Source organism: Solea solea, chromosome 6, assembly GCF_958295425.1.
Source record: "Solea solea chromosome 6, fSolSol10.1, whole genome shotgun sequence".
Lineage (NCBI taxonomy): Eukaryota > Metazoa > Chordata > Actinopteri > Pleuronectiformes > Soleidae > Solea > Solea solea.
This window is the reverse complement of record NC_081139.1, coordinates 10741756-10756663: the sequence shown is the minus strand read 5'-3', so window position 1 is coordinate 10756663 and position 14908 is coordinate 10741756. Positions and strand designations below refer to the sequence as shown.

The 14908-nt window shown below is 40.7% G+C and overlaps 2 protein-coding genes across 17 annotated transcripts in view; one reads left to right on the top strand and one right to left on the bottom strand.

Annotated features, from left to right (window-relative positions):
- Positions 1–4731, top strand: part of rap1gapb (RAP1 GTPase activating protein b) — a 79388-nt gene extending 74657 nt beyond the window's left edge. For 13 of the 15 annotated variants that reach the window (XM_058631088.1, XM_058631087.1, XM_058631090.1 and 10 more), the window contains 5 exons: positions 746–887; positions 1461–1560; positions 2012–2128; positions 2595–2642; positions 2797–4731. In XM_058631088.1, the coding sequence (XP_058487071.1) occupies positions 746–887; positions 1461–1560; positions 2012–2128; positions 2595–2617 (382 nt within the window). In that variant the 3' untranslated portion in view covers positions 2618–2642; positions 2797–4731. The remainder of the gene's footprint in view (positions 1–745; positions 888–1460; positions 1561–2011; positions 2129–2594; positions 2643–2796) is intronic. The other 2 variants (XM_058631077.1, XM_058631076.1) reach the window with 2 other exon arrangements.
- Positions 4685–14554, bottom strand: padi2 (peptidyl arginine deiminase, type II). Of its 2 annotated transcripts, none has more exons than XM_058631091.1 (16): positions 14276–14554; positions 11200–11371; positions 10903–10972; positions 10450–10511; positions 10069–10186; positions 9295–9441; positions 8936–9126; positions 8600–8703; positions 8169–8280; positions 7119–7226; positions 6882–7033; positions 6624–6771; positions 6358–6451; positions 6183–6262; positions 5207–5344; positions 4685–5098 (listed from the first exon to the last, which is right to left on the bottom strand). In XM_058631091.1, exons 1-16 carry the CDS (start codon positions 14431–14433, stop codon positions 4865–4867), a joined length of 2088 nt encoding a protein of 695 aa, XP_058487074.1. In that variant the 5' UTR covers positions 14434–14554; the 3' UTR covers positions 4685–4864. The 2 variants fall into 2 exon arrangements, with proteins under 2 accessions (XP_058487074.1, XP_058487075.1); XM_058631092.1 differs by lacking the exon at positions 14276–14554 and adding an exon at positions 13488–13720.
- Positions 14555–14908: the final 354 nt, after the last annotated feature.

The following is a 14908-nucleotide window of genomic DNA, read 5'->3' as shown; positions in this document are numbered from 1 at the left end:
ATCAAGAACTGTTTACTGTAAATGACATGAGGACGCTGTTTGGTGGGTGGATAGAGAACACAGTTTGGAACATTAATGATCATCCACATAGATCCGAGCCTTGCCAGGTGTTGAGCCATGGAAAAAGATAGTGGTATATACAGTACATTAGTATTGTACACAGGAGGATAAGCCCATGATCTTATGAATTTCCACATAACACTGTATCCTCACAATGATGATTTTGAACCAACAAACATACATGTAGAGTAGTAAAATGTTCCCGAGGGGCAACACAAGGCGTCAAACACAGCACATCACTATCACACACCATATTTTCATGTGATTCTAATACAACATGTTGAAAACCGAGCACACATTCTGTAAATTCAGCTTATAAAACTATGACCATGGAATGAAAGGCTGGTCTGTAATTAAACTTGTTAAATAGAGTGCTTATGTGGTTCCTTACTGTCTTAAAAGCTGCATTGAATCTGCAAGCATAAATATTATGATATTGTGGTCATGTTGTATTTTTTTCAGTATCATTGAGCAGCAGCAATGTATAATTTAGAGGGTGTTTTTTTTAAATAAAACCAACACTTTAAAGGGTGATGTGGCACACAGTTGCATCAGAGGGAACAAGAGACAGGGCTGTGAAATGATGAAAAATTGATTTGATTTTTGGGAAGAAAAGAAAGGTTTTGCTTCTCCAGCATGTGTGCGTGTGTGTGTTTTATGTGATCAGAGTGACCCAGGTGTGTAGTTTGGCAATGTGTTACAGGGCGCCATCCATCCCAGAGGCGCAGGACCTTTCCCGCTCCTCCTCCAACGCCAGTAGCTTTGCAAGTGTCGTGGAGGAGCAAGAAAATGAGCAGGAGGCTGAGGAGGAGTATGACACTGGACTGGTGGGTGGAGACAGGCTGACGTGATGGAAGTGCAGACATGTACAGAATGTCACTGAACCAAACCACAAGCAGCACCTTCTTTTTACACCTGTGGTTATGTGTATTCTTTATTGCTTATTTATTCTGGTTATACATTGTTGGTAGAAAAAAATACTGTATAGCATTTATTTAACATTGAAACCATTAGAGAACAAATTATTTGGCGTCACAATACGATAAAGTTCTCCCATGCTCAAAGAAAATTAAAACAGTCAGGAAACATCTGTAATAACTTACCAAAAAGGTTAATGATAAATTAGATAATTGATTACATTTTAAAGTGATTGTACTTGTTAAATGGTAAATGTTTGGGAAGCATTTGATAGACTCTGCTTGCTATTAAATTAAATTAAATTAAATTAAATTAAATTAAATTAAATTAAATTAAATTAAATTAAATTAAATTAAATTAAATTAGGTTTGGTCTTATGGATGTGAAATTCCATTAAAAAAATGTAGAATTTTCAGATATATACATCAAAAGTGAGATATTACACCTTTTAACTTTTTATTTATTTATTTATTTTTATACAGGAAAGTATGTCGTGTGTTACACCGCTCAGGAAAGACTCATTTGTGTACAGCTCTGGGCTGGAGGACAGTGTGTGCAGCACGGGCCAGGGAAGTTTTCCAGGTGAGTTGAGGAGAAAGTGACTCTTATTACTGGGCTGGTAACAGCCCCAAGGCACTGGACATGTTAGCATAAGGTCGACTGATCACATGGGTATCTGGGGGGAATATAAATGCGGCAGATGTTATACTAACCCTCTCTGCTTGTGCAATTAATATTGAAGCAGCCTTGAGTGACAAACTTCACCTCAGCTGCACCAGTAGAGCTGCCAACAGCTGATGGCCTGTTGTGTGTCACTGTGAGGAAAAAAAGAGCACTTCTTTAAATGAATGACATCCATTCTGCCTAAAACTGTTTCAGCACAACTTTTTTTTCTTTCTTTCTATCACTAATGTTTAAATTTGAAAACATTAATCCTTTGCATGTCGGAATAACTTTCAGCCAGAACAGCTGGCAGCATTATGTGTTTGACTTTATTAACAATGACAGCCACACATCTGTCGCCTTCCCCCAGTTTCTCGTCTTCAGCAGCAACTGGATGGAGTGAAGACATCGGAGCCAAAAGGGACAGACAGCAAGCCCAAGACAGAGCGCCCCCCGCAGGAGCAAATGTTCTCATCGGTAAGACGAGGTGACTTCAACATGTTTACAAATCACTGTATTAAAAAGACAAATTTGAGTGATATAATTCCCTTCCATTGCAATAAAGCAAAGATTCAATATAATGTTCATACACACACTTGAAGGTTTAATTGTTTTTGAATGATTTGTGAAACGTCTCTCTGACAGTTTTGTCATCTTCTGCACACAAATGTGTTTAAAACCCACACTTTACTGATTTCATTAACTTTCTCACTGGAGCAAAATCCATCTGTAATTATCTGACAATTACTGTGGTAACTGTCAGATAATTACAGATGTATGGATAGATATTTATGAGATATGTGATTTGCATGTAAAAAATGTCAGAACAGAAAGATGTATTAAAAACGGAAAGGATCATTAGTTGCATGCCTCATCTGATGTTTATTTTCCTGCAGGCTTCTGATGCTGCCATTAACTGTCTCTCTCAATTTCCTCCTCATACCTCTATGCAGAACTGTTAGCCACACCTAAATGACCACAACGTCAACATAATTTTTCAGGTTAGATATTTTATTTATAATTTGGCAAATTAGCAACACAATACTGAGGACATTTTACCTTTTCTACCTTAGCTTTTGTCCTTTGTTAACTCCTTGAACAGCTATTTCGGCCTCCGGATAATCTTCTTCTTTCGTTTCCTCTCATCTGTCTCAGCGTTCCCACTAAGAGGCATTTGCCAAAAATGAGCCAAGGGCATGTGACTGATGTGGAAGGGGGCACAGAATTAGAAGCCCAATCAGAAGACTGATGAATCTGCTGCCTGTCATGATAGATAGCCAGCTTCATGGACACGTCCCTACCTATTGCCCTCGTTCCAGCCTCATGTGGAATCCCTCTTGATTTGCTGGGGAGAAAGAAAAAGGAGACCTCCACACCACCGGCGGACTGTCAGCTGGCTGAGCAGAAAACGTCTGCCCCCCTGCCTCGTTCTCCAGGCCAGTACTCTCTGAAACGCGATTCTTTCTGTAAAGTCTCTTTCCCTTTTAACGAGCAAATGAATAGGAGTTTAATCTAGTGACTGAAGGAATGCTAAGACGAACCAAGAGCGAGGATCTATGGAGAGAAGAGTTGCACTACAGAGGAAATGTGTTTTCACGCTGATAATGTACTCTGGTTTTACGTTGACATACGTGTGTGTGTGTGTGTGGCTATCTGTCAGGCCATGTTTTTGTTTTTCTGATCTTCTATTGTTCTTACTCTGAGTATTCTGCAGTGGATATTTGTTGTAAAGCCATCCTGTGTTTTAAAGGGTACTTCATTGGTGCCACTGTTGCTGGCTGTATAAGCACCTTTTTATAGTAGGTGGGTGAAATATACCACAGAAACAGTAGTTGTTCCACAGCACCACAGACTCTAGAGTTGCTGTACTGCCCCAACCAGCAACGTGCATCCTCACTTCATACTTCAAAGTACTGCTGTTAAGAACTCTTGTGTCCGATGTGCTGCGTCTCACACACACCACTTGCTGATTTGATGTCCGTCTATGAGTGTGTATTCAACGGTACTGTGCATGGTGTACAATCTGCTTGCCAAAAACCTGTACCATCTGTATCCTGGTGCCATGCTTGACTTAGAGGTGTTATCCCTGTCATTTGTGTTTGATAGAAGAAAAACAAAGAGACCAGCCAACATTCTCCCAAGTGCAGTGCACATTGCTGATGGAGCCAAATGCCAGTTACCTACTTTATTTGTGAAGTTAAATATACGTATGTGACGGAAGCACTACATTTCACTGGATTGTTCCGAAATGCTGACCTACTGAAGAACATGATTTGTTGCTAAATCTGAATCACACTGTGACTCGTTTTGAAGTTGCCTTTATGATCGCTGAGCTGCTTTGAAGGTCGGTTTTATTTAAAGGTGCTGCGATGCCAGCTGGCTTGAATGTAAACTATAGGCAGACATGTAGATGAACACGCATAATATCTGCTGACGATTGAGTCATGTGTGGCACTGACCACAGTGAACTCATGTCTGGAACAGCTCAGCTTTTGAAATTTGTTTGAAATTTTAACTTAAATATGAAGAAATGAACAGCTACATGGAGTTGTTTGGTCTCAGTTTTTACGACTGAAGCGGATATGAAGTTTATTGTGTATAGGTCATTCATGACAGCATTTAGTTTGTCAAGTACAAACGGTTTAAGACACTGGACCAAAGCTACAAATCAAATGATAATAAACTAACATTTAGCATTTGACTCGACAGAAAAAAATACCATCTTGAGAAAGACACCTTGGTTGTAAGATTGATGAAGAAATGCACTGTATAACAATTCCATTGACTTTCCTCTACACTTTTGGTGCTTTAACAGATAAACTACGCCCTCTGGTGGCTATGTAATATAGCACATCACTATGTGGTACCATCCATTTCACTGTGCTTACACTGTACTATGCCAATGTTGATCCAAACCACAATATGACTGGGAGTGAATCCTCTATGTGTTTGAATTAAATGATTGTAATTCTGTTCTTATCTGTTTGCTTAAGCCCTTGTTTCAAAAGATTTGTAAATACTGCTTTAAATCCCCTTTTGTAAATTAAGCCAATAAAAATGTTTAATGCATTTGAAGACACACACATCAAACCTTTGTGGTATTTTTGCACACAAAACTGAAGTTTAACAAGCATTTTATGTTTTTTAAGACATCAAGCTGAAATAAACTCAAATCTCCTCTCAATCTACTGCATAGCAACTTTTCTCCTCCTCTGTCCACCGCTCACATCTCCAGGTTCCACCACTTGAAGTCATATGGTTCCCTGATGACGTTGGAGCCACAGTGCACCTCTCCCAGCAGCTTGTGGTAGGAGGCAAAGTTGTCAATGAACGTGCAGCTGAGGCCAAGGCCCTCCATCAGGGAACACATCTCAGCCTCCAAGACGCAACGGCCATTCACCCGGGGCCCAAAGGGCTTTGGGATGCCAAGGTTTTTCCCCAAAACAATCATGTTTACCTAGAAGAAGATTCAAAGGACATTTATTTACATCTGTTCTCTCTCAGTGATGAGCGCTTTCCTTCCTCTGACATTGGAAACGATCAGTGAGAAATGATCACAGCTCACCATGTCGGGGTAGTAAGCCACTGCTCTGTACACGCCGTGGTCATCCACCAACTTGAATAATATGGGCAGATCGATGATGTCCTCGTCCTCCAGACCAAGTTCTCTCTTCAGTACATCCCTGTTCCAGTCGATACAGCCCTGAAAGAGGGCGTCATAGGAGGCACATGTTGTATTACACACTGGCTTTAACCAAAACAAGTCTAATACGTGACTAACACTATTGCCCCATTTCCTACCAAGTAGTACAGTTTGGTCCTGTTGTGTTAAGTTACGCAATTAATTTGTGTTTTGATTGTTAAAAGATTTGAAGGCTTCGGAAATAACAGATCCACACTGTCCTGTGTTTGGCACTCATCTGGTGGGATACCTCACGCACAGTATTCCTGCACCTAAAGGGTGACGCTAACAGAGAATCGTCACCTCTGGTGTGGAAAAGGAAAACACATGAGGGAAGATTCTATTCTGTTAGTGATTCGTGTTTAATAATGTGTTAACTGTGTCGTGTTCTCCTTGGTTAAATTGAATGTTGGCCTGTGTTGCACTTGTATGATATCACAATATTTGCGTAGCTGATGCAGCTATTGCCACTTGGGCTGAACACTTCACAGTGATGGGGATTGACCTAAAACAATCAATCAAGTCAATGATTTCACATCTTTCTGACCCGATGGATGTTTCCTCAGTAGAGTTTTCGGCGTGCAGAAAATGTGCAGGGTCTACCTCCCTTTACACTTTGAATTCTGCCTGCTGTGCACCTTTAGAAGAACAGGGTAATGTGTGCCTAATTTCTCTATCATGAGCTGAAACACTGACAGTGGGCCAGGCCTTATCACCCAGTCATCAGCAACGCCCTCTTTTCCACAGCGAGGAGGAGTTATTATTACAGCTCCTGATGTGAGAATTAAATATTGAACCAACTGAGCTGATCTTTCATCATCCTATCTGGGCTTGAGTCTAACCAGATAATTCCACTCACCTGTACGTAGATATTTTGATTATGGAATTTGTCGTCATTCACTATGTCATCCACTGATATTGGCTCTTCATCTTCCAGACCTGTGTTGAAAATATTGTAGAGAGAAAGTCAAGAATTACACAAAGAACTTCATTCATTGCTAAGATGCATATTGCAAACAGACAGACATGCCTACCATCAAACAGTTTGGCTTGTCCGTGCCCATCTTTCTGTAAATCTCTGAATAGCTTGAAGCCTGCGTCCGGGCTGGCCAGCAGCAGGCGGAAGCCCTGTGAGTAGAAACTCAAGAGTTAAGCACAACACTGGCTGACTCATTTCCTTGGATTGTACACAATCCTGCAATCTATGCAACAGTGAGTCTGTACCAACCAGCAACAGCTACCACATTCCTGTTTGCTCATCAAGTCATTCAGTTATTTCTCTTTATGTGGGAACTCTTACCTTTCTGTCAGGTGCAGGAACAAAAGTCATGAACTCATCAACATGGCCGACGACAAGCCAGTCAGAATATAAGGCAATGGGCTCCTGAACTTGCTGAGCCCACAGGAAGTCTTGAACTACTTTGGTCATGTTGCGTCCTTTAGTTGCCCTTTAAAAAAACATAGTAACATATGCAAGAATTATAAAGCTCCCGTCCTTTACTTTATTGATTGACATTGTTAGTCAAGAGCTTATCTCCAGATCTCTTAACAAACGTACGTAGGGAAGGCCACTCCAATGATGATCCTGCCAAGGGAGTAGTTTTTCCCATTCACAGTAACAGGAGGGCTAACCTCCAGATTACCGAACGAGTCCATGGTGCTCACGTCCTTTCTCTCGGCCACCCTCGTCACATAGCCAAAGTCGGGTCCCTGAAGACAGGAAGCTGATTATGATAAGGCACAAAAGCACTTTACGGCGAAAGCATGTCCATTTTTCGGAGGCTTTTGTAATCACCAGTAGCTCTTCATATGGAAAGTCCTCAAGTTTTCCATCTCGAGGAGAATCCAGAACAACAGGAAACCAGTGATGAGGTGAGTCAATGTAACCAAACTCCAGCTCATCCTGACAAATACCACAAATTATGCAGAGTGAAAAGACAGCATGAGCAAATGTTGGAAAGGTAATAATCTGTTTCTATCCGAAACCTTCTGTAAATTTTGGGTTTGCTTTTTTGTTCCAATTTCTCACAACCCCTGGATGTTCTAGTATTATTCTGTTTGTTGTTTTCTTTTCTTTACACTAGTTTTTTAGTTCCTAGTCTGGTTTTCAGTTACTTGTTTCCTGTTTTATTTTGAAGGTTTTTTTGTGTGTGTACCTTCTCCAGTTTGGCTTCCTGTCCTGTCTTCCCCGATTGTCTGCACCGTCCTAATATGTTTCACCTTGTTGGTCACACCTGTATTTGCTTGTCCCTGCCTCCCCAGTTTATTTGGTCCTACCTTGTTGCTCTCCTTTTTCATGTTGTGGTATCATGTGTTCATGGTAAGCTCCTCGTGTTTCTGCACCATGTTCTTCTGGTTTATGTTTTAAGACTGTTTTTGTTCATTCCTGAAATGTGGGTCACACCCGTCATACAATTGAGTCCTGTGGTTGTTGTTAGATCAAGTGACTGCCACTGTTATCACAGTGTCTCCAAATAAACCTGAGCAGACTTGTCATTTTTCAGTTGTGCTCTTCTCCCAAGTTGTTTGTAACACTTCCTCTCGGTACATGAGGTATTAAAACATTTGAGTTTGGTATTTAGATAGTACCGTAGTCCTGTAGTAAAAGGAATGTTGGGATACTCTTTCTCTTGGGACCACGATGCTAAGTAATGGGCTGCATCCTGTTGCATGTTAAGACAAGTCCCATAGTTTATGAGAACACACGACCCGGTGAAATCCTTTTTAGTTTCAGGGGGGTAGGGATCATGGAACTGGATCTATACCCAACCTTATTCATGTTCCAAAAACATTGGGGTAAAGCTAAACTCTACACATGACACATGAGACACAGGTGTCTTCTCACCTGCATCCAACGATCTCCTCTGTTCAAATACTCATGGCAAATCTTCAGCTTGTAGCCGCTATTTGAAACAAGGTTCCTCATTCCTTTCAGGAAAGTGTAGTTATCTTTTGTGCTGAGAAAGTAAACACATGTAGACAGGTTTTTTTTTTTCAGTTTTAAAAACATTTCGCTTTGGTTGTTGTATCCTAAAATTATTCCATTAAATATTATTTAAATTCTTTTTGGGTAAAACATGTAAACATATGATTAAAACATGGGTAAATGGGTGTCCCTATAAGTATGAAACCTCTGACACTGTTTGCATTCTGAACATTTTATTTATTTATTTTTTTGGCTGCGAGTTCCACTTGAGTGGGGTGTATGACACCACAACGAGCAGTTGCAGCATCCCTTGCCAGCATCACCTGTATTATTCATAAGTCTTCTCTTACCTGCACACAAATACCTCAACAGGCTTCAAGGTGTTGGGTGTCATGATCCAGGGTGCCACCTTAAACATTACTTTGTCAGTGAAAATTGGCGTCTCAGGGAAACACTGTCAAAATAAGAAGAGAGGCCCGGTGAGAATAGGAAGCTGCAAAAATGATCAAAACTGAAATTGTGTTCATCAACGTTGCTGAGAGTGTTGTTCATTCCCAGGAAGGACCTGGCCTCTCAATTTATGAGGCCACACCTGAACTTTTAAGGTGTTTTTCTGACCAAAACTGCTTTATTATATGACTATGTTAACTGTTAAGTAAAAGTAAAAAACCTTTTGTAAAACTTACTTTACTGATGGGCTCTAACAGACTGAGGTTGATGCTGATGAGGCCATTGAAGTCTTTGTCAGGAAACCTCAGGCCCTCCACGTAAAACTTCATCTCTGCTTCACCTCCGAGGTAAGGCACTTCCTGTGACAGGACCTCGCTGCTCAGCACCAGTGGGTAGTCCCTCGTTGCATAGTTCTGGAAGATGTTTGCTAATATGAGAGCACCATGAACAATGTTTAAAATGAGCATTTGGTAAAAGTTAAAACATTTTTAAAAAGGAATGAATGAATGAATGTAAGAGAAGAAAACATGCCAAAGATTTAAATAAACCAGCAGCTACGTGTGTCATCTGTTTCAGGGTTTTCCTCCATACTCACACATGGCATCTGCTCCAGTGGATTTGGTCCTGAAGACTCTGACACTCTCTGCGTCGCTCTGAGAAATGTGCATGGTAAGCTTGTATCCCTTGGGGAGCTTAGCGGGGCCTTTGGTTCGCAGCACCATGAGCGACATGTCCTTCAGATCTGCACATCCACAAAGAGTCATGTGAGCATATTTCAGTTCACAAAACCACAGACTTGACAATGATAAGCATGACATAAGTATATCTCTGTGTTAAATCCAAATACACCTGACCTTTCAATACAGTGTGATGACTGTAGGGATGCACACAAACTTGTTTTTATATCTTAGTGACGACACATCATAGACATGCATTCCCAAGCCCCTTACCCTAACCCTAAAACCAGGTCTTAACCCAACTTTAAAACACTTAAAAGTTGTAAGGCCCAGACAAAATGTCCCCACAAAGATAGATTTGTTTCTTGGACCTCACAAATATATAAATACAAGTACACACACACACACACACATGCAAAACCACAACAAGAATAAACAATGCTATCAGACTTATTTTTCAGCTAAACTGGTTTGTCCACCTCCTGTTTTAACAGAGGTCTATTTTATCAACAGACTGTATACAGAATACAGAACCACAGCAGTCAGTAGATTTGTAAATTAACATATGACTCATTTATCATAGGACTTTCTGGTTCTACTGACTTTGAAAAGGCAAATATGATAAGTGATGGATAAGGTAGACAAACAGAGAGAAGAAAGGGCGAGAGAAAGAAAAGATGAATCAACATCACCTGACTCTTTGGAGATGTATTTCTGTTCGGCATCCAGTTTCTTCCAATATTTTCGCTCTGAGTCACAATTGACCAAGACGATGGCTCCATGGCCATTAGGACCCCATGTCCAGGAGTCCTGACATAGTTTCAACAAACACAGTCACACTCACTGCTTTGCAGTTAAATCAAATGAAGAATTCAATAACATTGTGAAGCGAAACGTGAATGATTTTGGACGACAGACTATTAGAGAAGTTCTTATGCATGACAAGGCATTTTAGAATTAGGAATAAGAAGAGATTCAGTTTCTGTTGCAGTGGTATTGTTAAACAGAAAAGAGACAAAGATTAAGGAACGGTCTATATGGTAGATGTCGGCAATTTGCACCATCTTGATCACCTTATTAGGGTTGTTCTTCTCCACAACGCCGTCTCTGTCAGCATCCACATCCAGAGAGATTTCTGTGGGACAGAAATATGCATAAATTATCCAGTGGCTCTGAACAAGGTACAGCTGTTGTTTTGTTCTGCATCACAGTACATTGCTGAATATACCGTATATATCTGATATATCTGAACATAAAATGAGTGATTCATAATTATAATAATACGAATAACAATAATACTACTACTAATAGCAATAACCTCTCAAGAAAGTGTGGAGATGGGTGTGAGGGGAGGAGAGCAGACCTGTGCCTGAGGATCACATGCTTAACTGTGTGCATGGGTGAAGGAGCTCTGACAGGTAGTGATTTTGTAGACGATGCATGTCTTGACTGGACTTTTTGAAGATACATATGTCTTTTAAGATGAAACGAAACGCAAGCTGCTTTTTTCAATATTTTTGACTCACCAAGAGCCGTCAGGTGTAGAATTGCATGCCCCAGAACCTCTTTGTCCCCTCCATAGTACCGGACAGACAGCTAATAGAAAAACACCCAAACAATGATTTCTGTTCATTGTGTGACTTTCCCTGTTAAACATTGACATCAATCGAAAAGGTGCAAATGTCACAGAAAGGGTGTGTCCGACTTTGATTCAAGTACTGTTTTTACTTCAGGCTCTTGGATCTGGCCCGTATCTAGCACATATTGAAATATGACACATTGAAATATGACAACAGGGCCATGCTCTCCTGCCCTTGCTTTACCTTGCTGTCGTTTTCATGTTGACTGGCCCTTTTCATGCAGATGAGTAGCACTGAGCTGCCATTGAGCAGGATGGGAGAGAGGTGGGACGTCTCAGGGGGTGAGGGTTTGATGCTGTACTCAACATTGGGGGTGCACTTCACAGAGAAGAACTTGGAGCTGGGTGGAGCACTCCTGGAAACAACCGACACAGCAGATGTGTGACATGTTTGGGCCGTGTTTACACTACACACACACACACACACACTCACACACAGAGCGAGAGACAGAGAGAGAGAGAGTCTTGGGAGCTTGTGTGTGGAGGAAAAGCTTTTTTTTGCATATGCTAACTATACTTAATATTTTTTTTAATTTTTACTGCCTAACCCTGTCTTTTTTGCCATAACCCTAACCTCAGTAACACCTGTGCGTATTCGAGTTGATAAAAACATCCCTTTAGGTCGTATTCAGGGGTTGAAACAAACGACCCATAGTTAAGTTTCAGTTGGAGAGAGAGAGCGAATCCAACTGATATGGATAAGGAAGTAAAATCAGCCAACTCACTGTTTCCCTGTATCAGACATTGACATTGGCTCTGTTGACCAGAGCAGCACATGGAAATTCACACCCACAAGTCTGAGATTAATATAAAACCTATCTACATGTCTAGGTTTACACTTATTTTATGCATATATGTTATTTTAGTCTCTTGTAATATTTATATTTTTCTTATGTATATTTATACTTTTTTTTACAAAAGCATCTCTTTTTTTACTTTTTACTTTATGCTGGTGTTTTTGAGTGGACAGCAAAGTAAGAATTTCATTGTACAGGGAAACGTGTTTCTTTACTGTGCATATGACAATAAACACTTTGAATCTTGAATCTGAATCTTTGGACTGTGGATGGAAGCCTGAGTGACTACAAGGAAGTACTGGGAGAAATGGCAAACTTGAACCAGGATTCATGCCAAGAACATTCTTGCTGGAAGATAGTGATTATATTACCACCACACAAACATTCATATAAATTACTAATAAATGAAAACCACAAATACAATAAAATGTATAAGAGAATAAACATATGTTGTTTAGACAGAAAAATGTAAGGTATCTAATCTTTTCTGTATAGTTCATAAACATGTAATATATAGGTAAGAGTCAATTTACATATACATGTATGTATATATATAACAGTGACTAAGAGCACTGACTTGTGAAAGCAAGCTGCAAGTCTGTAATTTGGAACGTGTGTTGGAACGAAAAAACGTTGATTGTTTGAACTGAAGAACCAGAAAAACCGGTGGTCAAATTTCCCTTATTCTTCACTCGCAGACTTTTCCTGAAGTGGCAGCAAAATTACAGGCCTCTACGACACACTATGACAAGTCTCAAGTTTTCTACTGAGTTGTAATATCATTATCACTAGTCATTTAGGGATGGGGAGGCATGTGCATTAAAGGAGGGGTCTTTAAAGGAGCTATTGACTGAAGAACCAATAAGGAGTCTTTCTCTGCTGAGTGGAGTGATTATAAAATAAAGAGGGGAAAATACTTTGAAAGAAAATTGTGGAGGATACTCACTGTATTTAACAAACTTGGGCTTCTGAAGCCTAATTATAGCCTTGGCTGAATTTGAAAAATGCTGATTTTTTTGCTCAGTCAAAAACTGTGTGGACTTTGTCCCCTGTCACTAAAACAGAGCTGTGTCAGGACAGGTTCTCTCCCCTGCTCCTTTAATGCGCTTGCTGCAGGGATAATGTAAACACACTCTATTGTGCCTCTGCCTTCATTGCCGCTTTTATCCCCTGTATTGTTTGCTATTGCTAAACAATGATCTGTACCACGTGATCCTCTCCCACAGTTATCCAGCCTTGCCTCTGCTGTGTAGGCTAGAAATCTGGCAAAACATACTGCAGCAGTCTTCATTTCTTTGGTTGGTGCAACAAAGTCTCTACTGTACTGTGGACAACAGTCCCAACAGAAGACTGTTGATTGATTCTATTCACTCACCAACAGACATCCGCCACCACCAGGATCTGTACACAATTCTCCTCAGCCATGTTGATAAAGGATATTGTCTATTTATTATATCTGTCTATTATAACTATTACAGAATTAGCGTATACTCCATACAGACACAGGGTATAATTTAATAATCCTGCAGGAAATGTGATACAGGTGTTTTTGATTGGGAATGGCACTGAGGGGTGTAACTTCTTGTAATCGTCAGTCTACTCTTGTTGACATGAATGGTGTAGCTGGGCTAAATATTATAACTGTTTCGCTGCAGTTGATGTGAGAAGTCCTTACCTGCCCAGGTTCACGTTCAGTTCCGAGCCGACAACGTACACAACACTTGACGTTGTACCAAAATCTACTCGCAGAGTCCGGCACTGCTTCATGGCTGCACTTCTTCCGTGGACCCAATAGATTAGCAGTTCCAGCGTCAGCTGTTACCCACTTCTACCGGCGCTCTTATTCGGCTGCAGTGCAACAAGTGACAATAAAGTCCGCAGCTCCTGGAGCTTTGTGCTTCTGTGGCCGTTGATTGGTCAGACAGTTGCCCTCCCCACCGCACCAACCCACTATCATGTCATCTGTCTCTTTGTCCTTTGTCTGTCTATGTGTTTATCTATGTTTTTTTCACATAGATTGCATTGGGTGGGGAAAATACTGGTTTATTTACCTCCCTTATCACGATATTGGAAGGTAAAGGTACTTTGGTTTTACTTTTAGTTTTTTAACACAAGGCATCATACGTGTATATTTGTGTTTAAAACCAACATAAGCGGTAACTTTTGAAATGAAATGAAACTTTGGATGAACAGCTGCAACTGCATTGTATTATTTTTGGTATCTCAGACTGAGGGTGTGGCTCTTTCTGAGCAGACAAATCAGTGATGTGTAATTTCGCTGCAGCAGCGTAGTAAAAGTATGACTTACATCTTATAATCAGAGCTGCACACTGTACACACAGTCAAACCTTTGGTGAGGCAAATGATGACGTTCATGCCATCTACACGGAGCGCATAAGCAGAGCGCGTGTGCGTTTGCGCGCGCGCACTGCTCCATAACCACTCATTCGTCAATATGCTTACCTGCTCAGGTTTGTCTTCAAAGTGGTCCCAACAACATGAACGACTCCTTGCGGTGTGTCCGTGTCCAGGCGACATGTTCGCTGGGACTTTGCGGTGCTTTTTCTCTTTTGTTGTTGCAGGGCGGCTGGAATACGCGTCTGTGTCACTTGTTGGTTCATTGCCGGTTGGTATTTGCCTCCGATTCGTTGAATGATTTCTGCAGCTGTTGCTCTGTGTTGCTGGAGAAATGTGGAGATGAGGGACGACGAAGGCAGCACGGCTTTATACTGAGCTCATAGCCCAGAGGATCATTCTATGGGTGCCACCCACAGGTGAGGTATCTCTCCAGGGAATCCCAGTTCCTAAGGTGTGGTCGACCTGAACGGGATACTTGAGTTTTTCCCTGCCTTGATATATAAAAAAAACATTTTCTCTGTGTAGATCACAGAATTAAGTCTGCAGAATGGTACTTCTAAAACTTATAAAAACACCTTTGCATGTAACACGTGTGACATGACTTGACTATAATAGTTAGATTTCAAATCAATGCAAAAAACGTCGATACTGCCTTTCTCTGTGATCGACTTCTGTGCCTCTTTAGTATGAATAATAATATTTTATTAAGATTTCTTTTTCTACAGCTTCAGTGTCATG